This window comes from Gobius niger (assembly GCF_951799975.1).
Source record: "Gobius niger genome assembly, chromosome: 6".
Classification (NCBI taxonomy): Eukaryota; Metazoa; Chordata; class Actinopteri; order Gobiiformes; family Gobiidae; genus Gobius; species Gobius niger.
Genome location: NC_136857.1, coordinates 16,708,405 through 16,735,287, shown reverse-complemented (window position 1 = coordinate 16,735,287; position 26,883 = coordinate 16,708,405). Strand labels below are relative to the sequence as shown.

Below are 26,883 nucleotides of genomic sequence, written 5' to 3'. Positions count from 1 at the left end.
GCCCAAAAGCGTTGCAATCCCATGTTTCATTTTCATAAAAGTGTATATCTCAGTCATGCTTTCCTCTGTAATGTGAATTATTCTGAACAAATTACCCCAATGTAAAAGCCCCTCGACGGCTGAAAGGATGCTTCTCCAAAAGAAAACACTCCATCGAGCTTCAATTAACGCACCCGTCTTCCCTCTTTCTCATTAATTGTTTTCCCCAGATCAGCTGGGCTCCGAGGGACTCCAAATCATTTCATTCAAGAATCTAATTACCCTGAAATAGGGGAGTTTTACTCTGAATAGCTCCAGTCAAGTGGGATTTTGTGCCAGTGAAGGTCTGCCTTGTCAACAGGCGCATCGACAAATATTCAAAGCACATCGAAAGAAACGAGTCATGGGAAGAGTAAACTCACAAGCTAGTCTGTGTTTAAATGCATTCTTATCTGAACTGGATTCCAAATGTAGACCACTATAAAAAATAGATAAGCTGTGATCACAATGCTCTACAATCTGATGCCCCAGTGCCCCAGTGCAGTGCCTAATTCTAGGGTACAGAAAATCTACATACAGTATGTTGAACCTCAATCATTCGTCTGAGGAACTGGTTTCTCATTCTTGTGGCTTATAGTCCTTTCAACTGACAACAAATACTACTTTCAAACACTGAAGGCAAGAAAAGTTTTGTTTTATATGATATTCATCATATCCCAGCACAGATCATCTGCAGAAAAACATAAAAAAAAAGAAAAAAAGAAGCAAATTCTTCATTTTCTGAGATGACTTGGCTAATATTGAGATACTCTGAGTGATTAATTTACCTCTTAACCCTCACCTGAACCAAGCAATTGTTTGTCTTTACCCAAATCTAAAAGCTTTTTGAAAAAAGTGTCAAAATCTGACAAAAATGTGTGACGAAAACGTGACAAAACCCCCCACAAAAGAGCAACAAAAAGTGACAAAAAAGCCACAAAATAATAATAGTAATTTAACAGAAAAGCCAAACTGGGGAAAATGCACTTGGTTAAGGCGGGAGTTAAGAGGTTAAAGAATCAAATTACTCAGATACAGGAGAGTTTTGCTAATAGAGCGAACCGTCTTGATACAGGGGGTTGCGGTTGCAATCCCACAGATGCCCTTGGGCAAGACACTTCACTCACCTTACCTCCAGTGTCTGACACTGGTGTATGAACAGGTGAGTGGTTCGTTCATGTAAAGCGCTTTGAGTGCATAATCTAGGCAGAAAAGCGTAATATAAATGTGATCATCTGTTTACCATTTAACTGTTTTTGTGCCTGTCGAGGACCTGGGCTGTCAACAGGGGCTATTACCAAACTGTCAAAACAGTCATCAGGCTGAAATGGCTCCAGGAGACACTGAGATACACCCACACATGCCAATTGTGACGCGGCCTGGTATCACCCGAGCCACCTGCCGCCCTTATTTCATCCTAATTGGACACTTTACTCAGAGAAAGCACCCCACATACACGCATACACAGCTATTTGTTTCAATGCTTGGCAAACTGGATGGATCTTTTTTGGGGGATAGCCTCGTTGCTTCCCAGAAAAAGACTTAAATAAATGTGCAGCGCTGTGGACCAGACAACGGGCGGTTCATCATACATACTGCAATGAATATGAACACAGGCGTGATCCTGACTATATAACCAACTCAAGGGTATTTAGCTACCGGAGGACTAAATATCAGAGTCATGGCCAATAGATAAATGCGTATTGCAACAGACACTACACTTCATTATTGAATTATAGGCTCTGACAATGACCCCCGTGAATCAAAAGGTGCATGTTGTCTGTCTCTACTGCCGGTGAGAGCAATAAACATTGGTGAGCGTCACAGAGAAAAAGTTTTGTGTCTTTGAGTTATTTTTCTTTGGCCAAGTGTAGGCTGCAGCATCTTTACTCACCTTGTAAACAGCTTTCTTGAGCTTGAATCAGTTTGGATGCAGTTGTGGCTGTGTTGTACTGTGCAAAATAAAAAAAATAAAAAAATGCAAACATGATTAATTTAAATGTTCATGTCAAAATGTTCGGTATTATTTGCACAAAGACAAGCAAAGAAATTTAACTTAACTATGAAAACTGTTTAAAGTGCATATGACACATTAGACACATTTTTTGCTAAAACATAGTTATCACGATTTTATCAAAGCAGTACTAAGTAACTCTTCCCCCTAGAGGCCATAAGCGCAACTGCAGGTGTAGTAGCAAGTTACGGTTTTTTAACTTATTAATTGTCTTGGAGAGTAAATACTACGCTGACAGGAAAGGCGAAGAGAGAGAGGGTTACTGTGCATCCAATTATACAATGGAATTTTTTTTTTTCACTCAAACTTGGCTGTAAATACTGTTTAAAGTGACGTTAGCCCGCAGTTAGCTTTGCCCGTTAGCCTGTTAGCTTCTTCTTCGTGATTACATTAGTGTGTATTGCTTTCTCCAGACCGGTGGCAGTCAAGTTGCAAACATGGTTTTCTGGCCAGAGACACCAGGGGGAGATGAAAGACCCTCCAATCATCCCATTAACACTTGTATTACCCCCACAGGGACTACGAAAAGGATTTATTAAGGTAAACACGTTACTTAGTACTGCTTTAAAGATTTTGATCATTTTTTTATCAACAGCTTTCTTTAGTTTGGCCATTTTTGTGAAGTTTACAGTTTCTCTTCCTTATTGGGACACTGACAGGAAGTGAAATAGAAGGTAAACAATTTTAAACTGATAAATAAAATGAGTGAGTGTTACCTTCTTCTATATCACTTCCTGTCTGCAGCTTTAAAATTCAAATAAAAATAACATTTCTTCATTAAAATTGCTGCTTCACTGAAATAAAATGATAATTATGCAGCTGGTGAATTTGCAACTGATGTTTAAACTCCTTCTAAATAAGTCATATTTCCAAAAGCATTAAAACCTCGTATGCCCTTTATTAGGCAACCATTTGGGTAATTGATGACCGAAGTAAAGCACAATAAAAGTGTGGGTAGACCTATGGGCAGACTACAAAGTCCAGTTCATCATTCCACATGAAGCTCGATGTGACACAAATCTCTGGGGCAGCTTTGATCGAACAGACCATAGTCCTCCATAAGCCCACACTGCAGATCTGATCAATTCTGTCTGCAGCTCTAACATGATCAGTATTTGTATTTATATAGTATAGTATAGTATTTATACTCCTGTTTTACGCTTTGCATTCCAACACATAATCATGTTGAATTTTGCTCTTCACTCTGGGGTGATTTATTCATACGTTTACAACGAACAGAGGACTTACCTGATCATTTTGGATTTGAAATAAGAATCACGTTTTCCATCTTCTTCTCTAAATAATGTATATAATTAAAGCTATATCTTATCTGAACAGCAGCGCCCCCTTCCCTCAATCACAAACAAACGAAAGGAGCTACACAAGGCCTGTTCCGACAGACTATGCACTTTCATTTCTTTTGTGAATTGTAGAGTGAGTGGAAAAGGAATGTAATTGATTTATTGGGGAAATTGAAATTCACTGTTTAGACTCGCGCGTGGGTTCCTCGGGCATCCTTGCAAATTGCCCCCTCTTGCGTTCAACTTCAGCACTGCGCATATTGCAGCCGCCTAATGTACCCGCACCATGGATCTATTATAAAACCCGGCGCAGGAGAAGCCATCAGGCCCCTGTGCTGCAGTAATGACCCATTCTCGTGGGCCGATATCTCTCCACGAGTCTCAGAGGGGAGATGTGAAGCATCCTCCTCGCACTGCTCTGAGAGCGGCGCCCTGCGGGAGTGGGTAGAATTAACTAGCTTTTACTGCTGTGCTTTTTTTGTGCCACGTCTAAAAACAAACAAACAAAACGGCAATGGTTTATATTATACTTTATATTATACCATTATCTCCTGGCCAGGGATCTGGGAGAGCAGACCCAAAGACTGATAACTTGTTTGACCATTGTGTGTACCATCTTTATCAGGGCCTTTTACATTTTACTCACAAATCACTCAAATGTAGACAAACAATCCACGGAAGATACTCAAAGGTAGGACTGCTGATATCAGTTAAGTCAAGCCACAGTAAACACAGGCCCATGTGAGAAGTGATCTGTAGTGAAGGCACAGTAAACAAGCTGTATTTATGTTTTTAATGGTTCTATTTGCACCATTATCAAACCTTTCACACTCAAACAATAATTGAAATGTTTTATTTTTATAGAATTTAGGACAACCAAATATCATTTAAAAAAAAAACAGCAAAAGTGGAATTTGCGTAACTTTTTTTCTTTAAAAAAATATCAGCCTTTCCTCTTTGCTCACAAACCGTTTTCATACATGGGACAAAAAGAAACGTGTTCTGAAAGGCCATAAACTTTTGTTGGCAAATATAAATATAGTGGTCTGACAGGGTCAAAGATCACACAGAGTGTACTTACAGTTATGCGACAGCAGGACACTCGGCCCTGCCTGTATCAACTTTATTAATGTAGAAAATGATGAACCTATTGAAGGGTTTATGACAAGGAAATATATACATTCATTTAAGTCTGTGGAGTATTCGAAACGCCCCTTCAATTGAGTTGATTGTCTATTCAGGAGCATAATTGTGAGAGTATGAGTAGTCCGAGTAGTAATTCTGTCCTCCGCCTCGCCCCCCCGGAAAGCCCCAATAGCAGGGTGGTCCTCCGGGACCCCCACCCCGCATAGGTCGGGGCCAATGTCCACCAGGCACAGGACCCCGTCCCCGAAATCCACCAACAGCACCTGGGCTCATACCACCCCGTAAAGCCCCATGCTCCATTTGTCCATGAGGGGGGACAAAGCCACTGTAGCCGGGTCCAGGCATTGAATGTGGAGGAGGCATTCTAGGCCTGGGTATACAGCCCCCCCTAGTGTCCACTGCAGGAAGACCCACAGCTGGACAAGGTTTGTCAGAGTTCAATGGAGTCCTATCCCCTTGACTACTAGGCGTGCTGCCTCCCATGAGTTCATTACTGGTCTCCACAGAGACAGGTGTCCCCCACACACCCTCCCCAAGCCCACTACCCAGTATCCTGTCCCCCAGCGCCCCGGGAACATTAGAAGCGAGGCCTGTGGTTGTGTAGGCTGGTTGAGTGGAGGCAACATTTTCTGAGAAGGGACGTGCAGCTGATAAAGGAGATGCCCCCGCAGTTTCAGTGCCAGTGCTGTCTGAACCGTATGTGTGGCCCAACATCATGAGATGAGGCGGAGGTGGCGGTTTGACTTCAAGAGGTAAAGATGCCAGGGTGGCTAGAGGTTCGGCTGTGGCCAGTGCAGGTGTGGTGGGTGCTGTGGTGGGCGCAGTGGCTGCTGTCGTGACTGCAGGCCGGAAGTCCGCCTCCTGAGTGCTGCTGCAGGGAGAGGCTGGATAAGCAGGAGAGGCTGTGTAGCTGGAGGTGCCCGAGTAGGACGACCAGGGCGCAGAGGGACAAAGGAAGCTCTGATGAGGGTTGACTGGGAATCCTCCAGGCGATAAACTGCCAAAGTCAGGTGATCCCATATGGTTTACTGCTTTAAACTGTGAGATGACGCTTTTGAGGGCGCTGTAGTCAGACATAGTGGGGGTTTTTCCTGGGGTGGCCTGCTGCTCCGGGAGAGGAGGACGAAACTCTTCTTTTTCGGGAAGTGGGGGCTGCTCAGGCTTCTCTTCTTTTCGTCTTTGTTCGTCTGAGATCACAGGCGCTTCACTGTCGTCCTCCGAGTCTATGGACATGTCCTCCTCGACACACTCGTCATTCACTACTGAGACAGAAAACAAAATAACAGAATAGAAACACCGACAAAAATAAAAAGCATCCTTGATGAAATAATGCGTGTAAATCTATTTGGAGAGAACACAGTATGCCAGGCTTAAAGCATCCGTATCCAGGATGCAACACATTCCAAATAAAAATATTAGTTTAAGGGTTAGGGTTAGGGTTACACGTACATATCAGAGTCAATATGTGGACCATTCAATAATTTGAAGGAAACTGAGCAAGAAAACTGAAAAGTTACAAAATTATAGCCATTTCATTGTTTTACCAAAAAGGCTTTACTTTATAAAACATCTGTAATGGTATTTTATTGTGTCTTCAAGGCATACCTGTAGAGGGAGGCGTGGGGAGCTCATTTTGATTGATGGAACCCATCAGACTGTGGAAACTGCTCATAACATCATCAATGCTCGCTATCACAATCCCATTCCTGGAGTACTGTAGGAACATCTCAAATGGTCGCTCTATGGACACAAAACACATAAAAATACGTCAGAAGAAGATCCATTTTAATGAAGTGCTGAATAATTATGATTGTTTTACCTGTGAGGAAAATGAGGTGCCTCTGCTGTGTATGCTGAGCCTGGAGCTTAATGAGGCAGTCGAGATCTGGCGCCTGCCTGGACAGAGCGTCGCACTCATGATAAGGCAAGAACTCCACCAGGTGCTTCTTCTGATACGTGTTCAGAAGATTCAACAGTCCCATTGCGTTCGCATTGAGCCTGAGAGAAAGAGACAAATAATTCATGGCTATTAGCATCATCTCACAAACATGAAGTTTGCCAAGTTTATTAAAACTATTCATCTCTGCAATGCCCTGTTCAATCTAATTTAACACAGAATGACTGTTACATGTTAATGTAATATTAGAGATGACTGTAATACTATAATAGTATTATAATAGTTCTTCCTTTCATCTTTTTGGCTTTGGTGATGCACATTCATTTGAGACATGGCATGTGAAGCGTTAGCGTAGAATGATAAAAAGTTTCAAACTCCATAACATTTGCAAAACTTTGCTCAATAAAACCCAAAATGAACAGCCCTGAAAGTGCATATTCAATTTGCATATTTTTTCCAACTTGGTTTTTAGAGGGATTATTAAGTATCTCAACAACCAACCTGCCCATTTCCTTCAGTTTCTTCTGCGATTTGCAATGCACCTTCCACTGCCAGGGGTGCTCCGGGGTGCTCTGCTCCTCTAGAAATTTTAGTAGCCCTTGCAAACGATCTGGACAGAAAAAAAAAAAGTGTCACTAATAAATGCGCTGACAGCCGCAGCCACCGTTGAACATAAAGAAACAAAAGGCTTACCCTGGGTGATGGACTCAGGGTTGAGGACAAACTCGTCAGACACCATGAAGCCGCCGGACACAAAGAGCTCATTGTACGTGTGGTTTTTGACGTCGTCCAGAGAATCCACTCCAGCAAAACTCACTGAAGGCAGCTTCTTTAAGGACACTAACGCCGGGATCTATAATCAGAGAAATGTGTGTTTAGAGCTGCAATTTATTCTTTCCATCTGTGAACAATGAGATCCCACTTCCAAATATCTCAACACCGGCAGATTTGTTTTCAATATTAGCAACTGGAATATGACTTAAGTATCAAAGCAATGTTATCCTGAAATCAATAAATGGGTTATTTTCCGTACTGAGTGTCAAATCAAGTAATAACAATTTAGACTTTCCTCTTATTTGGCGTCTGTTGCTATGCTGTTGCCATGATGGAATGTCATCTACATACCCTGGTCTTACATTTTCAATATTAGGGCTGGAATTGATTGCATTTTGATCTCAACACGATTTTAATAAAGGTCAATCTCTACCGTATTTTTCAGACTTTAAGTCACACCAGCCAAAAAATGCATGATGAAGAAGAAAGAAACATATTTAAGTCGCTCTGAAGTATAAGTCACACCAGCCTTGGCAACTACCTCGACATAGAGGCGATCGTTTACAAGCCTCTCCCGGCGTCACGTTGTTCAAGCACCCATTTGTTCCTCTAGCGGTGGCCATCTTCGCTTTTAGCCCACAATTAGTTTTTTTGTTTCTTCATTGCAGTAAAAGGAACCTCCGCTTTTTTGCCAGTCCTTTTCAGTGGTACAGGTGCAAGAGATACTGGTGCACAAGACTAGAGCGCTAGGGCTGAACGATTAATCGCATTTGCGATTTTATCGTGATATTACACAACGTGATTTCAAAATCGCACAGACACGCGATTTTGGCCCATGCAGCTGATGGCCGCTGCCCATAGAAGTGAGTGTAGGAGCGAGAGACGCCACAGACGTCCGGTTCCGGGCTCCACTGCATGCTTTTGTTTACCTCTCTGTCTACTTAAGGTGCGCGTAGATTGTGGATATACTGTGAAAATATCAGCGCGTATAATGCAGCCACCGCTCAGGACTATTGCCGTTTCCTCCGTTAGCATTGGGTTAGCTGCAGCGCTACAAGGTCTCATGCTGTGATCACAGAAACTTTCCTCCGGATTCACACGTCTCTGCCTCAACACAGATGAAGCTGAGCCTGAGCTGCTTGTTCGGAGTCCTTTACGGCTCACTTTTCAAGGCTTATGTTTGGGAATGTTTTGGATAAAGATAAGAACTTATCTCACAACCACTGACTAAAACACAAGAGCAAATAGCAAGAAATTATTTAGGCTATTTACAACAACAAAAATCAATACAAGCTTATTGGAAATGATATAGGCTAAATGACTATGTGGATTATTTGGAATTATCTGCATGTGATTATAAAGGACTTAAAAGTGAGTCCTACTTTATTAAATCAGTAGTAAATATTTAACTGTAACTGCAACAAAAAGTTATTAGCAGAAAATCGCAATAAAATCGAAATCGCAATATTGATTGAAAAAAATCGCAATATTATTGGCTCTCTATTGGCTGTCAGTGTGAAGATAACAGACATGTATATTTTGATAGATAAGTCGCACCCCCAGCCAAAAAAGTGCGACTTACAGTCCGGAAAACACGGTAATGATGTATCTTTATACTTGCTGGCACAGGAAAGGACACATCTATTGTTTTGATCATTAAAACAAAACAAAAATCAACATCAATATGGGGAAAATAATTGTGATTTTTCTTCTTTCTTTTTTTTTTAATCCTCCGCCATTTTGAATGTATTCAGTTTAGTACATTATTGAACTATCCCTCATACACTTGAGGAAGTCCTTTTGTCGCTGCCCATGTCAAACCACAGTCATCCACACATTCATGCAAAATCAAGGGTCGAGAAGAATATTTAATTTGACTATCTTTAGATGCCTGGTGCTGCTAAAGGTTTCACAGTATAATCCTAATATCTTCAAGTGTAATAAAGCACAGCGTTGCCTTACCTTGTGCACATGAGCCGCGATGTGTTCGTTCTGAATGATGATCAGGAGCTTATCTAAACTGCCACTGTTCTCCAGAAACGTCTGAGGGCTGCACTCACTGTTGCCCAGACTGATCAAGTACTCCTTTGTGACAGACAGCAGAGACATGTTTGTTAGAGCCGGGCACATGTACGAACACACAGACCAGTGCGGGCTGACTCAACCAAGCACCAGTTCAATAGAGTCACTGTGCATTTTCTGCTCGCGCATTAGCATATAAAAATCAACAATAAGCAGTACATCATTCACTGTACCTTGATCTCTTTACAAACGGTGCCTTCATCCGCCTCATCTCCAGAGTAGATGAAAAACTTGACTGTGTTCTTTGTGACGTCCTTAAAAATCTCCACCAAGCTGCTAAACACCTCTGGCTTTAGATGACCGATGAGGCTCCCAGCCAGCAGCCCGGAGCCGCTGCCTGAGGGAGGGTCGCCGCGGTAGATCTCTGGGGAGTCGGGAGTAACGTGAGTGGGCGAGTACATGTCCTCCTCCTCCTCTTCCTCCTCTCCTTTAGAACCAGCTGATTTGACCTTTGTAGATGGCTTGCGTTTGACCAGGACAGGTTTATCACCAGGATTGGGAACCGTTTTAGTTTTCGCAGCCCGACTGGGGGTAGAGGATAACGTGGGAGGTGCAGAAGTGTCCTCTGACGGAGCAGGCTGGATTAACTTGTCCATCTTCTCGCACAGTGTTTTAACGTGGCTCTCCACAGATGACGGGCTGATGAAGGGGACGATGTAGCTTGAGAAGCCGCTGTTGGGCTGCCAGCTGTGCCGCTTTGGTAACCGCGGCGGGTGCTTTGAGGTATAGCAAATATGGTGACTTTGCATAAGGCTCTTGATGTCAGAAGTTAAGCTGTGCACTTCCTGATTTAAAATGGTGTCCAGGCTGATGGAGGGCCTCGCAGGGATTTCCTCCACAACAGGCAACACTGGTGGCGGCGCGCCCTTTTTGACTTCTGCAACTGGGGGCGCCTTTGGCTTTTGATCGTCTGAAGGGCCCGCCTTCACATCGAGCTGCTCCTCAGACTTGGCTTCTTGTTTTATGTTGGGTTTTAGGTCAGGCATAAGTTCAGATTTGATTTCAGCTTTTAATTCAGACTTCAACTTTTTCAGTAGCTCTTCTGATAACTGGTCTCGGTCTACGAAGAGGCAGAAGGGAGTATTAGCCTTAAACAACGTAAACAATGTAACATAATAACGATGACTGGTGCATCGCCCATACTTTCAGTTTTGGGGGCAGTCAAGTTGAGGTCATCTGAGGTGTGAGCTTGCTCCACTGGCGACCCAGCACTGAATGGACTTCCAGGGCTACAATCCATGTCCTCCTGAACAACATAGATCAACAGCATGTGTGTAAATAATTAGAAAAACAAATATTAACATACACCATTTACCTCTGCGTAGTTCGTATGTGCTGCCAGTTCATTTAGCTTCTTCTGGTCGATGTTGGGGGTGACAGAGCCAGCCCTTTCAGTTTCTGCCTCACCGTGGCCTGGCAAAGAACTCTGAGCTACAGCTTTGTTGAGAGTCGCCAGTAAAATCTTGAGCAGGTTTTGGGTCTCGCTGACGGCTGATCCCTGTGCGCTGTGGGTTCGGAGGTCCGTGTCAAAACCGATACGCTCCATTTCAGAGATCAGATTGTCCGTCTGTGCACCTTCAGGACCAAGGGATCCTAGCACACACAGAGTAAAGAAGCAAATAACAGATCAGTGTTTTAGCTCACGTCTTACTAAAGAGAAGACATGATGGTAATGTCAATAGACCAGAATATCGCTAATACTCATTACATTAGTTGGCCCCTGTGGGTCTATCTGGAGGCTCATGATGGACGCTTATTTGCTCACATTCTTGACAACTTTATTTGTTAAACCAATGATTTTATTAAAGCAGTACTAAGTAACTCATGCCCCTAGAGGCCATAAGCGCCACTGCAGGTGTGGTAGCCTGTTGTGTTTTTTACTCATTAATTGTCCGTGAGAGTAAATAATACGCTGATAGAAAAGACAAAGGGAGAGAGGGATATTGTACATCCAATTACACAATGGAAATATATTTTTTCACTCAAACTTGGCTGTAAATACTGTTTAAGTGGCACAAGCCCGCAGTCAGCTTTGCCCGTTAGCTTCTTCATCGTGGTTCCATTAGTGTGTATTGCGCCTCTGACCCGTAGGCAGCTAAGTTGCAATTGTGGTTCTCTGGCCAGAGACACCAGGAACAGATGAAAGAACCCCCAATCGTCCCATTAATGTTAATAATGAAAATAATAATAATAATAATAATAATAATACATAGTATTTGTTGGCGCCTTTCTTAACACTCAAGGTCATCTTACAGTAAAAAGCGGAGGAAACTAAAGCAGATGAAAGCCAACACTTGTATTATCCCCGGAGGGACTATGGAAAGGATTTATTATGGTAAACAAGTTTCTTAGTACTGCTTTAAATGTATCCAAATGCAATTTTCTTCTCGATTCTCTGATTTTCTATTGGTTGCTACATCTATCAAGAATAATCCCACATGCTGCCAAAAGTTACATAATTATCTAAAAAATATATATATCAGGATATAGGAACGTATCGGAAAGTTTCAGCACTATGGCCTATGGCACATTTTTATTGGTTGCTACAGAGATTATAAAATTGTACATTTTAATTCAATTGACCAATCAAATCTAGTAGTTTTTGTATTTTTAAATAGTTTTTTCCAACTCTAGCCCTTTAATATCTCGCCTTTGTTAATGTTCACACAATAATCTCCATCACTGCGGTCTTGTTTCAATAGCTCACTGTCATTTTTATCAACTTAATTACACCCTACTGTAAGTTCAGTCGAAACATTAAGGCATTTGTTTCTGGTTTCGGGCTCACCTCGACTGGACTCCCCGTTGCTCAGTGAATCTTTGCGCTGGTGTTTGTTCGTCCCTGCTCTCTCGTCTCCTTCAAATTTCCTTTTCAGACTGTTGGTGTCCCAGCTTAACTCCTCCTCTTCATTCCCGGGCTCCTTCACACGTGTTTTCTTATGGAGCTGAATAAGTTTAAGTAACTTCTTCATTTTCTCCTCATCATATTCACTCTGGCTCATTTGCAGTTTTTGAGCTGGAGACATTTGCTCAGCGAGTGCCTTGAGCTGAACTTGTCCACCGTTCGAATGGGCAACTCCGGGTTTCTTCTTGTCGGCCCGTTTGTCCGGTGGTGCTCTTTCTGGCTGTACTTTCTCAGGGGGTTTCTCAGCCCTGTCCGAACCCCTATCAGAGCCGCCCCAGTCAGACACAGGACTGTACTCCACTGGCGGCGGGTCGGGTACAGCCACTGGAACGGGGTTACGTATCCTATCAACAATGTCCTTGGCTTTATGTAGAGGTAACATGTAGTTACTAGAGTTATGCACATATGTTCGTAAAGCAGCATCCATGTTGTACTTGGGTCTAATGATTTGCAAAGGGTTGGTCCTGTCGTCCACGTTGCCTTTATAATCAGGTAGGATAAAAGGGCGCACTGTGCCCGTCTCCATGCGGGTCAGATAGTCCGTGGCCTGGCGCTCCACTCCAGAGCTCATGTCTTTTCCAGGATTGGGGCGTAGTTTGAACATCGAGTAGTGGATGGCTGGAAGGAAGGGCTGTGCAGAGGACAGGGTCGCCGAAAGAGGCTCCATAGACAATGGCTCAGGCTCACCCATCCGTGATGCTGAAATAAAAACAAAATGTACAGTTTGATCTGGTTCCTCTATTTACCAAGAAATATAGGCAGGTGAGCAATAATACAGACTGCATTGTACAAAAATTAATCCATCTTTGAACATGGCCCAATAAAGAAAATAAGAAGTTGTTGCGCTGACATTTGGGATAGTAGGTGAATAATGTTATAGACAGCTATTTTGAGACACATTATAAAACAGGCCTACATCTACTTGAAAGAATCTAGAGTAACAAATCACACTTACGATATTTTGCAACTACCCTTGGCTCCTGGAAGATGAATAATGCTTGTAGGCTTCTCTCAACTTTCCCCCAGCGCTCTACAAAACAAACAAAGATGTAAAACCACAGATTTTACCAGAGGCAGGAATAACCTCTCGGGAAATCTACAAGTACAGAACAGGCACCTTTGGAATCGTGCATCTGAGATGAGGAAATGAGGAAGAGAAAACCCCGATCAAACAGAGACTTCACTAGCACCTGGAAAAGAAAGCCACAGATGTCACATTCAGGCGCCGGAGGTAAGGTGCATAGTGCGCATACGTCTACTCTAAGTGGTGCTAATGTAATTATGCTCATTACTGTTATTCACAAAGAATCTAGGCCAGCAGTCCATAACTCACCTGTCTGTCCCTCTCCAGTTTGTTGATCAGAGCGGCCAGGCTGCCTCTCCCGGCTCTGCCTTTTCCATCAACCACATCAAACAGGCTGCACCACATCCCATACCTCATCACTGCAAACATTTCAACGCGGTGAATGATACAGTTAAAAAGGCCAAGAAGCTACAGTTCTAAGCGACAGCTCTTGACACTGAAGTGCCTGCGGAGAGCTATGTGTAGGAGTAACGGTGCAGTCCAGACTGACCTTCCCGCGATGCAAGGTAAGTCTCCGAAGAAAACAATATTGAGGGGATCTTCCTCTTCACCTGTTCCAGCTGCATGCCCTGATTTATCTCCAGCTTTTCAGACCTACAAAACATACACGATTGCAGTTGGTCTCAAAGTTAACAGCATTAGATACAATTACTGTGAAAGAAGAGATACATACAGTTTAAAGGGAAGGTAAGGCCGCGAAGACCGTAAACAAACGGGGAACAACTCTTCCCCCTTGTTCACTAGTGGCCCACTCCATACAGTAAAGCAGTTTTTTTCTAAAGCACAAAAATGTTATAATATCATAACTCAAAAACACAACATGACTCAAAATATATTCATTACAAATAGTACCTCTACTTCCTTCAGATGAAATGGTGTTAAACCTGCTAAAACATACATAGCATACTTAACACAACATATATAATAAAATGAGTAATTTCATTTCTAATAATGTACCTGTGGGAAGTCAGAGAAGCCGTCCCTCCTTCCTTGCCTTTGTACTGAAAGGAAACTACAGCGTAGGGGCAAACATGCCGCGGTCGTGCCTTGATTTCTTCGAAAGCAAACTCAAAAAAATATTGCTACAAAATAGGAAAAAAACATAACAGGATTTATACATGCAAAATGAAATATGTCTTCCTAAAAGCACAAAGCATAGTTCACCTGTGTGTGCTCAAAGGCTCTGTATGCCAGCAACGACGTAACCCTGTTGGCACGTTTGGACAAATGACAGTCGAATTTAGGAGTAGGTTCAATGGCGTTTTTAGGCATATTCTCGTGAATGTGCTTTATTCGACCCTAAAAAACATCAAATGTTAATAAATAATAGAAGATACAATCATGAATAAGCAATAGATAACATGCATAAACTTACCCTCATGACTTTGAAAACTATCATGTCCCCAAATGATCCAGCCTCAAACGGATTAATTTGTAATAAGTCTGAATATTTAGAGAGGTAAACACCTGAAATGACAGAAATCCTGAATTAATGGCTTCATCCAAAAACCAGCCACATCCGCTTTTTAGAGGTTCTTATAAAAGGGACAATCGCCACACGCACCAGCTTATGTGGTACATGCTTTACCATAGGAGCCACAAACAAGACATTTTCAACAGACAAGACAAACTTACCAGACGATGGATTGCCCAGAGTGGTAATCCTCGAGTGCCCGACCGACAAACCTTTCTCACAGATCCACTGCAGCTAAAGAAATGAATGACCAAGGTTAAAAAAAAAAAGGTAACACTAACCAACCTGTTTTTTCTAAAGTGTATCGAAACCTTACTTTGGCTTTGTCGGGATACAGAAAGCAGAAAGACTCCGCAAGTTCTGGTTCACTTCGACCCTCCTGCTTCATTTCTCGCCGTTTCTCTATAAACTAGGAGACAGAAAAGGAAAAATGAGATGCCAATGTGTCTGACAACGAGTTATAAGGCTACATCAAATATGAAATTCCCTCCAAGTCTATGAACATGCAGTGCCGTCGAAAACATGGGACACACCATCACATTCAAATGCAATTGTTGTGGGAAGGAATATTTAAATACCATAGAACAAATGAGTAAACAGTGTCCGTTTCCTGATCCTTGTAGTTATGTACAGTACTTGCACGACACATGACACGAGCCTACCTCTTTCTCCAGCAGTTCATTGTGGATGAGCCTGGCCTTGCAGTACGTGAAGTTTCCTCGTGATGCGGAGTCCAGGTAAAAGGAGGATATCGTCTTCACAAGGTCCTCCAACTCTCTGCTGTCCGGAGGTAGAAACTGGTACAGGCCTGGGCACAGAAAGGTCACAGATTTAGAGTTGAGAGTCCACTGATCTGCACATGCACTGTGTACATAAGCACCAGAGCTGAGAGATTACAAACATCTTCATGTGGCACGTTCTGAACAAATACCATTTCTATAACAGTCATCTTGAGACGCATCAACAGCACTTCAGCGAAATGTGTCAAATGATACATTTCCTAAAACGCCTCAACATTATATACAGCATACATAACATACTCAAATGTATCTAGCTACCTGGTCAGACCAAGTAGTCAAAAATCACTTTCTACAGTGCACTCAAAGACAATGGCATTTACATGTGGCTGCTCAAGACATGCAAACAGGTGAAGCTACTGCATATACTACACTCCAGCTAAGGAAGAAAAGCTATTTACATGTACTAAATGTGTCCCGAAAGGTTATAGGTTTGTAAATCCAAGAAAAATAGCTTCCTGGTTCTGTAACAGTTAACTACATTTCACCTAATGGTGCTACAAAAGATTGCATAGGCCTAATGGTGTACAGAGCCAGAATAATGAGGTTCAGTAACACACACAGCGTTCTCGTCTTGCACTTGTGACGATGTGGTGCATGTATGTTGTGATGGCTGGATTAGCTCGTGTCCTTCATTGGGGTCAATGTGACAATGTGGGGTTTCAGGTGTTTAACGCATGCACCCGGCGTAACGTAAACATGTAGTATTCTCAGATCAAGCAGTCCATAAAGTTTGTCTTCCGGGGATGTTCACGGCACTGTACCTGCCTCCTGCTCTGAGGCAACTTGGAAGACCAAAGCCTGACCACTACACCAAGCGTCAAGTCTGTTACAACCCACGCTACAGCGTTACAAGCTAACGGGGTGCTACATGCCAGTGCTGCCTATTATTATTAAGTGCATGTATCAGCAGTCGAAACTGTATTGACTTATTACACATGCTTACAGGCTAACAGGCTAGCAGCGTGCAATAACAGAATTATGAAAGCCCTGAAAGCCTCGGTGCAAAATAGCAATAGGGGCCACCTTTCCGTTCTCGTATCTTCCTCGGGATTTGAAAATTTTTCCGTGGCAGCTCATCATTTGGTCTCTGGCCCGGTAAAGGAGAACCGCTGAAGGTCCGGGCGTCTGTCTGAGCAGCCCTTCGCCGTTCAGGGGCTTCATGTTCGGGCATTACACGATCTCCACATCCAGGCTGATCGCCATTTTGGTTGGCTGTGGCCGAGGTGGCGGTAGAATTCTTCTGAGATCCGCCGCCGTCCGCACTTGGCCCGCCCGGCGTGGTACAGTCCGTGTCTTTGTTAGCAAGTGCGTTGGGGTTGAGGGCCATTTTCGGACAGCATGCACGTATACACGGGCAGTATGGGTCTCACAATCCGGGCACCGCTTCACACACTCTCTGCTCCTCACCCTGCCTCCGCCATTGTGAAAATGACGTACACGTTCTTCTCCACCGCCGCAAAACGCTGCCGTCACTGTTTACATGTGGGGAATCCGCGCCCCCACGCGGACGGCACGGGCACTGCATCAATAATGCAATTTCACTCAAGGGGGGTCAAGACTTGTGAAGCTGAGATACAGGTTTCAGAGTCAAAAAGGTGAGAAGAGAAAGTAATTTGAGTAAAAAACTTTCACTAAAAGTAAAAAGTAATGTGAGGAGTGTTGAAATATAACGGTATAAATATGCTCTTCTGTACACATTTATTTTTTAACATATACTATACAAATATTTTATGACAAACACAGTTATCAATACACTTGGTTGCACAATGTATTCCTTATTTGAATCAATTATCATTACTGATACTAATATTTCTGTAATAATAGAGTCTATGGCGCTCCCATTATCCCCCTGTTGTAAATATCATACTCTTTGTAACGCAGGTATTCTTTCAGCCTCGGAGGAAGAGGAAGGAAACTGATAAAGTATGGAGACTTCAAGCGAAGATGACAGAGATGCTCTCGTATATGTAGCCGGCACAGGTGCTTCAGACTTCTCACATTTCCTAAGAGAAATAAAACAACATACATTTCTGAAATACTCTATAATGAGATTTAAGGAGTAGGATTTTTTAATATTACTTTGGATGTCACAAATTTCTGGCCACTGCTTCTGGTCTTGTAAAGTGTCTTTGAGCTTGGTGCAAAAAGACACTTTGTCAGTGTAGTCGAGCATGATGCGCACGACCTGACCAGACAGGTGTCTTAGCCAGGATACAGTTATCACCTCACAGAACTGTAAGAAATAAAATACAATAGGCTCATTAAAAATATTGAATATACAAAATAGACACTGGTGTCTGTGTATAAAGTTGGTAAGACAGCTTTGTCAAACGCATTAGTCTTTCTCTTGCAATTTTACTTACCACCATGTCTTTTATAACAGCAGAAGCCCATGGTGCATAATCATGGGAGCTGTTACCATATGGACAGTCAAAGCAGCGTTTGACTTCATAACCATGGTTCAAAATCATCCTCAGCATCACCTCATCTTTTAAAGCGTATTGAAGGGCAGAGGGGAAGTGCGTCGTGTTGATCCTTGAGTAATAGTTGACATTTGCCCCGAACTTTAACAAAATGTTGATGAGTTCATAGTTGCCCTGTCTAAGGGCCACCTGTAAGCAGTTCACTGGATCCTGGTTTACCATAGCTCCAGCCTCGAGCAACAGGCGACTGCATTGGAGGTCACTGTTGGACACAGCAAAGTAGAGAGAAGACCTCCTTTCGTCTTCATAGTTGCGGCGAACTCGTGGGTGGAGCATAAAGTTTGGATCATATCCAGCTTTGAGCAGCAGGTCCACGCAGGGAGCATGGCTTCCAGCAGCTGCAGAGTGGAGAGGACTCATGCCACTGTCCTTCACTGCATCCAGGTCGGTTACTGGAATCAGCTTCTCAAGTGCTCTGTCAAAATAATGCGGTGGTAACACAATGCCTCAATGCCTGAGCACATTCAGTTGTTGTTGTTTTTTTATTATAAGGATCTCTATTTGCACCATTGCTTAACTATGATGCACCCTCTTTGTTAAATTGGTCTGGAGCGATGAAATATAACTTCTACCTGGACTTGAACTATAAATGAGAATGAAAATTAAATGAGGCCAAAAACCTGAACTAAACCAGGTTTAGATTAAATAGTGGATACCAAACTTGCCAAACCTTTCGGGTCGCAATCCCCCAAAAAATAATTTCAGGTATTTGGCCTAATTTCATAAAAATATACTGTTTTCTGTCAAAATAATACATCAAATACAATGTCATTAAAATCTTGTCTTGAAATCCTGGGTGGTGGCCCCCACCTCTGTGCACCCCGACCCCACCGTGGATCCTGACACCCACATTAGGGCCCCTGCACTAATGATTGGCTGTGAATTTGGACATTTCTGGTTCCTAACATTGAACTTGTTGTATTTTCCTTACAGGATGTGCCCATGGTAAGCCACGCGATGGATGGGCAGGTGTCCACTGTACAGAGGTAGGTTAGGATCAGCGCCATGGTCCAACAGCACTGATATGATGTCAGGGTTTCCGGATGCAGCCGCTTCGAACAAAATGGTGCCCGACTCGGATTCACATTTTACATTTGCACCTAAAAAACAAATGTGAGTACAGGGTAGTCACGTAATCATCCAAATACATATTTGAGGATAAAGTAGTGTCAGTGTGATAAGGCTTGTTGTTTTTGATTGAATTTACACTATAGTAAGGGATAGTGTTTTCCATACCTTTCTGTAATAGGAGTTCCACCACATTAAGATGGCCATTTTGAGCAGCCAGAGCAAGTGGAGTTTTCTGTTTGATGTCACATGCGTTTGGATTAGCACCAGACTCCAGGAGCAGATAGACAAAGTTCTCCAGGCCAAGAAATGCAGCTTCATGAACAGCTGTTCTGTTCAGTGGCCCAGTTTGATCAACGGTGGCATTGTATCGTAGTAGAAGCGTGGCCAGGTCGTACTGATCATTCAAAATAGCTATTGAAGAAAGTAGAAAAAAGGTTTGCTGATTTAGAACAGTCAGTGTCAGTTACTTAAGGGTTAAAGTTGCTTGGGTGGGCCTTAGTACTTTAAATTAGAAAACAGATTAATGAAAATGCATTAAAAATGTAGAATATTGTTACAATGACATACTTTGTGGTGCACCCATACACTTGTGGCCATTTTTTGCAACCCTACATACAATATCATAATGTGTTCTGTTTGAATTGTATGACCTGCACTTGCACCTAAATCGCCATTCTACTGTACAAGTCACAGAACGAACATTCAGATGTTATTAATGTATGAATCACATTATTATTATCAACCCAGGGACAACAGTTTAAAACTAGCTTTGCAGCTAATGCTGACACATTTACAAAAATGTTCATTATTGTGTACTGTCCCTGTCAAATAAACTAATAACTAAATAAATAAATAATATGCATCTTACCAGCCACCAGTGGAGAATCCTGCTCATCATTCTGGGTGTCTGGGCTGCTGCCGTTCTGTAGGAGGAATGTGGCATTCGCTCTAAGTCCATGGACAATGGCCAAAAACAGTGCAGTCTCACCCTTTAGGGTCCGACATTGTGCAGCACCAGGGGGCGAAGCTAACATGCACACACATATTAAGAAAAAAAAATGCAAATGAGAAACTTATCATATGACAACAGCCCCAACAAGTCTAAGAATAACAACTAAATCTTGACATTGATCTTATTTCTATTTAAACCTCTGATAGAAATAAATGCCAGTGTAAATCTAAGCCAGATTGAAAACCTTAATTGGTTACATGTCAGCAAAACTTCCAATACTGCATATGTCAAGATAGATTTAAAAAGGATAATACAATGGAGGCAATGACCTGAAAAGATGACCTCAAGGATGTGCTTGTTGCCCTGAACTGCTGCTTCATGCAGTGGAATCCATCCTCGCTCATCCACTTTGCACAGCGACTCTGATTGTATTGTCAAACTGTTCAATGCATCTTCATCACCTAAAGGTCACAATGTATTAAGTACTAATCTTTGTATTATTGGATAATTAATAAGTTTACTCTGCGTTTGCGCTCAGCTTACCCTTCTTGATTGCTTTATAAATCTCATGTGGATCGTCACTTTGTTTCAGATCACTGCTGATGACAGGTGAAAATGAAGGAGCTACATTGATTAAATCAAATGTTAAAAGCCGTTTCAATGCAAAATTATTTTTATCTTAACAAGCATTAACAATACTCTCATTGAGTATTGTTAATTCTACAAAAATCAGTGTTTCGCATGCGTCATGATTGAAACAAAAAGACATCATTTAGAATTTTTGTTCTTCACCTTGGACTGAGACCTTTGAGTTTCCGGTATTGAATCAGGCTCTGTTCTATTATGTATTGGGTTGCCTCATCATCGTCCAAGTCATCGTCTGATAGGTAAAAGTCCTCCTCTGTTTCAGTGTTCATCTGTGTTTATGTCCAGCTCCCAAGCACAAGGAGCTGGAGAAAGAGAAAAGGTAAACAAGACCATAAAGCCTGGAGGCACAGAATGGGCACATCTCTTGAATACTAACAACAAAAGCAGCATTGATGCCCCGGCATAGTGCGATTTAGGTTAAGATTCTCTCATCTAATTAATCTCAGTTAACTTGTCTTTAAAAATAGATACAGACCAAAACTGGGCCAAAGTGAACAGTTTCAAAAATATTGCTCAATTATTGTTTTGTTTTCTGTGATTCTAACAGAAAAAGAGATGTGATATAATTTTCATTCAAGTCCAAGCTACTAAACACAAGCAAAATAAAACACAAAAGTATTAATGAACATAGCAAGAAAACATGTTTACCTTCATTCAATGGCTGCACTCCGTGGCTGGTGTTCAACAGTAAAGGCAGCAGGCTCCGTTACCCACATACTGTTGCTATATTAGGCCTGCTAAAAATATGAGATCACGGGGCCACCATAGCCAACACTTAGGTCTGACCCACTATTTATTCTGCCTATGGACCCACCACATGGAGTCAAGCTATTGCTTTGCAGTACGATCATTTCAGAAATGTTATGGAGCAGTGAAATTGGTTTATGAAAGCAATAATTTAGAAATATATCTTTATTTTGATTTGGGTAATTTATTAACACATTTAGGCATTTCTAGTCTAGACATTTTGTAGTTAAAATTATCCTGTGAAATACAAGCCTAAGTCAATATGTAGATCTAAAAAATCTGGTTAAAAAGGTTACTACACCCCCAAGTGTCCATATGCAGCATCTGCTCTTACATACAGTTATAATAATTACAGACTTCAATAAATGGTTAAAAGGAGTTTACTATTATGCACAGTCAAAATTGGATTGTAATTTTGCATAGTCAAGAATACATCACTCATGTCTGAGTGTTAGTCGTCAAGCTGGCAGAGCATGGCTACTCCGCGTTTGATCCAGTGTTGGGGCCTCTTGCTGGTTGGCAGCATCATCGTGATGACAAAGTTAGTGGAGTGGCCAGTGGTTGACAGAGTTCCTTTTCTCTCACTGGTTTTATAGAGCGGGCTGATGTACAGCTTTGGAGTCTGAATGATGTTCTTCTTTTGAGCTGTATTGTAAGAAGAAACAGACTTGAAAAGAGCAAACTTTTTGAGCCAACGGCCAAAGTGGTGTTTCTCAGAACGGTGGCACAATAAACTGGTGTCAATTTAGTGGGGGTTATTCTACTGATCCGACTTAACTTCTAAACTAAATGGCCTTTGAAGCTTTTTGTAATACAATGCATAAAACAGTTACCCATGTTGTATAAAAAATAGTCTTACTTGGCTTGATCCAGATAATAGGCATTGAATCAAAAAGGACCTTTGGGTGTTGTTCAGCCAGAACGCCACTGTTAAAAGCAGACATTTTAGTGAGTCATTTTGTTTTGTTTTACTTTTGTAATTATTATGTCTCATACCTATCGCTGTCCCATCGAGCCCCGTCCAAAAACAGCCCATAAATGTACACACCATCTTCAGGCGATGTGTCAGACTCATGAATTGGAAGAACCTTGAGCCAAAGTAAGAAACAGAGCTCCTTATACATTTTTTAGAAGGTTGAAAAACATTTACAAATGTTTTTAAAGAGAAAAGTAATTTCACCTCAAACTCAAACCCAAGTAGGTCGATGGGAATTTGGTATTTTCTTGCATAGTTCTGCATAGCACCAGTGAGGAACGCTTGAGTGAAGAAGAATCCAGACAGCCAGAAAACATCAGGCTTATTTGAGTCATGCCATGTCTATGAATAGAAGGTACAAAATCACACAATTTAGTGCAGTTTAAATTCCAAATAGCAAAATGTATTTCTAACAAAAAGAAAACAAAAAAAGTCTTACTTGCAAAAACTTGAGCCTTGCAAGAAAGTCGTTTATGTAGCTGCCCAAGGGTTTGAGGCTGGGATAGGAGCGCTTGGCCCACCTCTCTGGCACCTTCCCCACTATTAAACTACCAGCCACTGCCTCCAGCTCAGCATCCATCACTACCAACCCCTTGATGGCCTTGAGCAAGTTTTGTAAGCTAACACGGATCGTAGTGCACAGTCTGACAGGAACAGAGTAATGGCATAAGGTCAAGAAAAGGTGAAAAGCTTTTGTGAAGGTGTTTTTGGGCTTACGTATTGTAACGTTCCATCTCTTGGACCAACACAGTGTTCATGCTCTCCTCATAGCGGACTGGGAATTTCAAAAGAGCGGTCTCTATGTCAAAATTATTGGGCAGCTAGATGATTAAACCACATGATGAGCTTTGAGCAATTAGTGATAACAGGGTTATGTATCATTTATGAAACAAATACCTTTGTAAGAATATTATTAGCTATGTCATAAAGTGTGTTATCACTTCCAGAGCTGCTTCCTCCTTTCCCGCCTCCTCCTTGAGTAAGTAGTAGAGAATCGAACAACAGTTTTGTTTGCTGAAGATCCTTTGAAATGTCCACATTTTCATGCATCCCAAAAACCTCTGGGTGTTGTATGAACGGTAATGCCTGCAGAACATAAATCATTGTACAAATCACGCCACATACCACTATATGTCTTTCCTCACATTATATTACCTTGATGAATTCAATGTATTCTCCATATATGGATTTTGGCGGGGTGCAATAATTGCCGCTGGGTGAGAAAGAGTGGTGGGGTTTCTCAATCACGTTGTTATTGTAAAAATCAGCCAGAATGGTCAACAGCAGCCGCCTATCCCAGTCGTCAGTTACTCGCCCGCCGTAGTTGCACTCTCCGGTCAAGTAGCTTATTGCTTCAAAAGGCACCTCATTGTATCCATTCACAAACAGCTACAGAAAAAAGAAAAAAGTGATATTTTTTAGCTTGTTTTAAATATTTTGTGTTGGGTTGCAGAAGTATCGGCCCCCCTTTAACTTTTGGACATTTTGCCACGTGATGGACCATTATTTTATTTAATGGACCACAAATTTATTTAATGGACCACCAATTTATTTAATGGACCACAAATGTATTTGTATGTGAAAGACACACATGACTCACAACCGTGAAGTGAAATGAAATTGATACATGATTTTTTTTTTTTTTTTTTTAAATAAAAACTAAAAAGTGGGATGTACTTTCCTTTCCTTTTAGTGCAACCAATTGCCTTCAGAAGTTGAATGATGATTTTGAATGATCACATGTTGACCTAATGACTAAAAAGAATCTACCTGTGTGTAATCTCATGTCACTTCAAATACAGCTGCTCTGTGATGGCCTCAGAGGTCTGTTAAGAGACTATTGGGGAGCAGACAGCATCATGAAGTCCAAGAACACACCAGACAGGTCCGGGATCAAGTCATTGAGAAGTATAAAGCTGAAAGGGAGGGCTGGTACTTATGCACATCCCACTTTTCAGTTTTTATATATATAAAAAATAAAAAATAAAGAAACTCTTCCTCACCCTCCGCGGGCGGTCTCTTTTTCCTCCAAGCTCGGGTCCTCTACCAGAGGCCTGGGAGCTTGAGGGTTCTGCGCAGTATCTTTGCTGTTCCTAGAACTGCACTTTTCTGGACCGAGATGTCTGATGTATTTCCTGGGATCTGCTGGAGCCACTCCTCCAGTTTGGGGGTCACTGCCCCGAGTGCCCCAACGACCACGGGCACCACTGATGCCTTCACCCTCCAGGTTTTCTCCAGCTCTTCTCTGAGCCTCTGGTATTTCTCTAGTTTCTCATGTTCCTTTTTCCTGATGTTGAAGTCGCTTGGTATTGCTATGTCGACCACAACGGCTTTCCTCTGCTCTTTGTCCACCACCACAATGTCCGGTTGGTTCGCCATTACCATTCTGTCTGTCTGTATCTGGAAGTCCCACAGGATCTTGGCTCGGTCATCTCTACCACCTTTGGAGGTGTTTCCCACTTTGACCTTGGGGTTTCCAGCCCATGCTCTGCACAGATGTTCCTGGACACTATACCAGCCACTTGGTTTTGGCGTTCCATGTAAGCTTTCCCTGCAGCATCTTACACCCTGCAGTTATGTGCTGGATTGTCTCATTGGCCTCTTTGCACAGTCTACACCTGGGGCCTTGTCTGGTGTGGTAGATCTGGGCCTCTATTGCTCTGGTGCTCAAGGCCTGCTCCTGTGCAGCCATGATGAGCCTCTGTGCTGTCCTTTAGTCCGGCTCTGTCTAGCCATTGGTAGGATTTCTGTATACCCGCCACTTCAGTTATGTTTCGGTGGTACATGCCGTGTAGGGGCTTGTCCTCCCATGACGGGACCTCCAGCACCTCATCTTCTGTTCCCCATTGTCTGAGACATTCATCTGAGCACGTCATCTGTTGGAGCCTTGTCCTTGATGTACTTATGGATCTTGGATGTTTCATCCTGGATGGTGGCTCTCACGCTCACAAGTCCTCGGCCTCCTTCCTTACGGCTAGCGTACAGTCTCAGAGTGCTGGATTTGGAGTGGAACCCTCCGTGCATGGTTAGAAGCTTTCGCGTCTTAACATCTGTGGTTTTATCTCATCCTTTGGCCAGCGTATTGTTCCTGCAGGGTATCTGATTACTGGCAGGGCCTAGCTGTTTATTGCCTGGGACTTGTTCTTGCCATTGAGCTGGCTTCGTAGGACCTGCCTTACTCGTTGGAGGTATTTGGCCGTAGCCGCTTTCCTTGTCACCTCTTCGAGGTTGCCATTTGCTTGTGGGATTCCGAGGTACTTGTAACTGTCCTCAATGTCTGCTATTGTTCCTTCTGGGAGTGAGACCCCTTCTGTGTGGACTACCTTCCCTCTCTTAGTCACCATCCGACCACACTTCTCTAGTCCGAATGACATCCCAATGTCTGCACTGTATATCCAGATGGTATGGATCAGTGAGTCGATGTCTCACTCATTCTTAGCGTACAGCTTGATGTCATCCATGTAGAGGAAAGCCAATGGCAAGCCACTTGCACAAGTCTCCTTCCAAGGAGACGCCCTGTCACCACTGCTGTTCTGCATAGGTCTGAACCCCCTCAGCCATATATATATATATATATATATATATATATATATATATAAAAATCATCATGTATACATTTATTAATATATATGCAACCCACTGTACATATTGAAAAGACAGTGTTAACAATACCTGTAATTGCCTGATGCTTATGCGCAGGTCAGACTCATTAAAACCATAGGGAATGTTCCAACCCAGTGGACCAAATTTCTTTCTCTCCTGGACAAGAGCATGGAAGAAGCACAGCCCATACAAAAGCTTTTCCCAGACCTGAATGATAGAAAAATTAAGCTTTCAGGGTATGCACTCACACTAAACAGAACCCTCAATGTTCTAAGTGCAAAATCCAAGTCATAACAATACAGATATGACACTCATTTGGACTTGTTAGGTGTCTTGTAATACCATGTTATAAAAGTGTGATACAAAAGGCTCACCAGCTCCTTATTGGGGCAGTTGTTGAAGAAGTTTGGATCAGATAAGGGATCAGACAAATATGACTGGAGCAGATTTTGTCGAAGTCCAGTGGGGGGCTCATTTGTCATTTTAACACCATTTTGTAGGATTGTCACGGGAAACTGTAACGAGTTCGAGCAATTTACAAATATCGAGTGAGCACATTCTCAAAAAAAAAAAAAAGATGGTCTGGTCTTGTACCTTTGCTGATGGGTAGCTTGTAAGCCAAAGTCGGAAGTCTGGATGGCATGTTTCTGGGCTTAAGTCTTCGCAGGTTTTCTCCAGGGTTGACATCCAGGAAACGGCCAAGTGACAGTTTTGCAGGCACACCCATGACCCCTCTTGCATTGCCGTGGTGATCATTTTTGCAGCGATGGGGCCTTGACCTTGCCCCAAAGAAATCGACTTGAACTTAGTAGCCGCCATGTTCTTGTCAGTGGCAAATTTGAGCAAACCTTTGAAAGGAATAATTATTTGTTGTGATGAGAAGAAAATCAAATTGCAAAACATAGAAT

General features: G+C 42.4%; 3 protein-coding genes across 4 annotated transcripts in view; all 3 read right to left on the bottom strand.

Moving 5' to 3' along the window:
- Positions 1–4,410: 4,410 nt before the first annotated feature.
- On the bottom strand, positions 4,411–16,919 carry tasorb (transcription activation suppressor b). 2 transcript variants are annotated; one of them, XM_079558496.1, is made up of 23 exons: positions 16,519–16,919; positions 15,358–15,503; positions 15,012–15,104; positions 14,857–14,929; positions 14,597–14,688; positions 14,386–14,520; positions 14,179–14,303; positions 14,074–14,105; positions 13,895–13,997; positions 13,712–13,815; positions 13,471–13,580; positions 13,255–13,327; positions 13,093–13,167; positions 12,021–12,836; positions 10,548–10,825; positions 10,376–10,478; positions 9,406–10,292; positions 9,113–9,235; positions 7,070–7,229; positions 6,878–6,986; positions 6,299–6,477; positions 6,085–6,219; positions 4,411–5,741 (listed from the first exon to the last, which is right to left on the bottom strand). In XM_079558496.1, exons 1-23 carry the CDS (start codon positions 16,820–16,822, stop codon positions 4,567–4,569), a joined length of 5,430 nt encoding a protein of 1,809 aa, XP_079414622.1. In that variant the 5' UTR covers positions 16,823–16,919; the 3' UTR covers positions 4,411–4,566. The 2 variants fall into 2 exon arrangements, with proteins under 2 accessions (XP_079414622.1, XP_079414623.1); XM_079558497.1 differs by having other exon boundaries at positions 4,411–5,738.
- Positions 16,920–17,315: 396 nt separating this feature from the next.
- asb14b (ankyrin repeat and SOCS box containing 14b) lies at positions 17,316–21,545 on the bottom strand. Its single transcript, XM_079558264.1, has 10 exons — positions 21,298–21,545; positions 20,794–20,951; positions 20,545–20,600; positions 20,331–20,462; positions 19,918–20,076; positions 19,215–19,460; positions 18,910–19,078; positions 17,859–18,393; positions 17,575–17,728; positions 17,316–17,498 (listed from the first exon to the last, which is right to left on the bottom strand). The coding sequence occupies exons 2-10, from the start codon at positions 20,916–20,918 to the stop codon at positions 17,323–17,325; spliced, it is 1,752 nt and encodes a 583-aa protein (XP_079414390.1). The 5' UTR covers positions 20,919–20,951; positions 21,298–21,545; the 3' UTR covers positions 17,316–17,322.
- Positions 21,546–21,754: 209 nt separating this feature from the next.
- dnah12 (dynein, axonemal, heavy chain 12) overlaps positions 21,755–26,883 on the bottom strand; it is a 37,397-nt gene continuing 32,268 nt past the window's right edge. The window contains exons 64-74 of the mRNA XM_079558495.1: positions 26,570–26,823; positions 26,350–26,490; positions 26,045–26,182; positions 23,528–23,761; positions 23,270–23,458; positions 23,090–23,193; positions 22,812–23,016; positions 22,577–22,714; positions 22,393–22,484; positions 22,256–22,323; positions 21,755–22,041 (exon numbers count right to left, since the gene is read on the bottom strand). Of these exons, the coding sequence (XP_079414621.1) occupies positions 21,848–22,041; positions 22,256–22,323; positions 22,393–22,484; positions 22,577–22,714; positions 22,812–23,016; positions 23,090–23,193; positions 23,270–23,458; positions 23,528–23,761; positions 26,045–26,182; positions 26,350–26,490; positions 26,570–26,823 (1,757 nt within the window). The 3' untranslated portion in view covers positions 21,755–21,847. The remainder of the gene's footprint in view (positions 22,042–22,255; positions 22,324–22,392; positions 22,485–22,576; positions 22,715–22,811; positions 23,017–23,089; positions 23,194–23,269; positions 23,459–23,527; positions 23,762–26,044; positions 26,183–26,349; positions 26,491–26,569; positions 26,824–26,883) is intronic.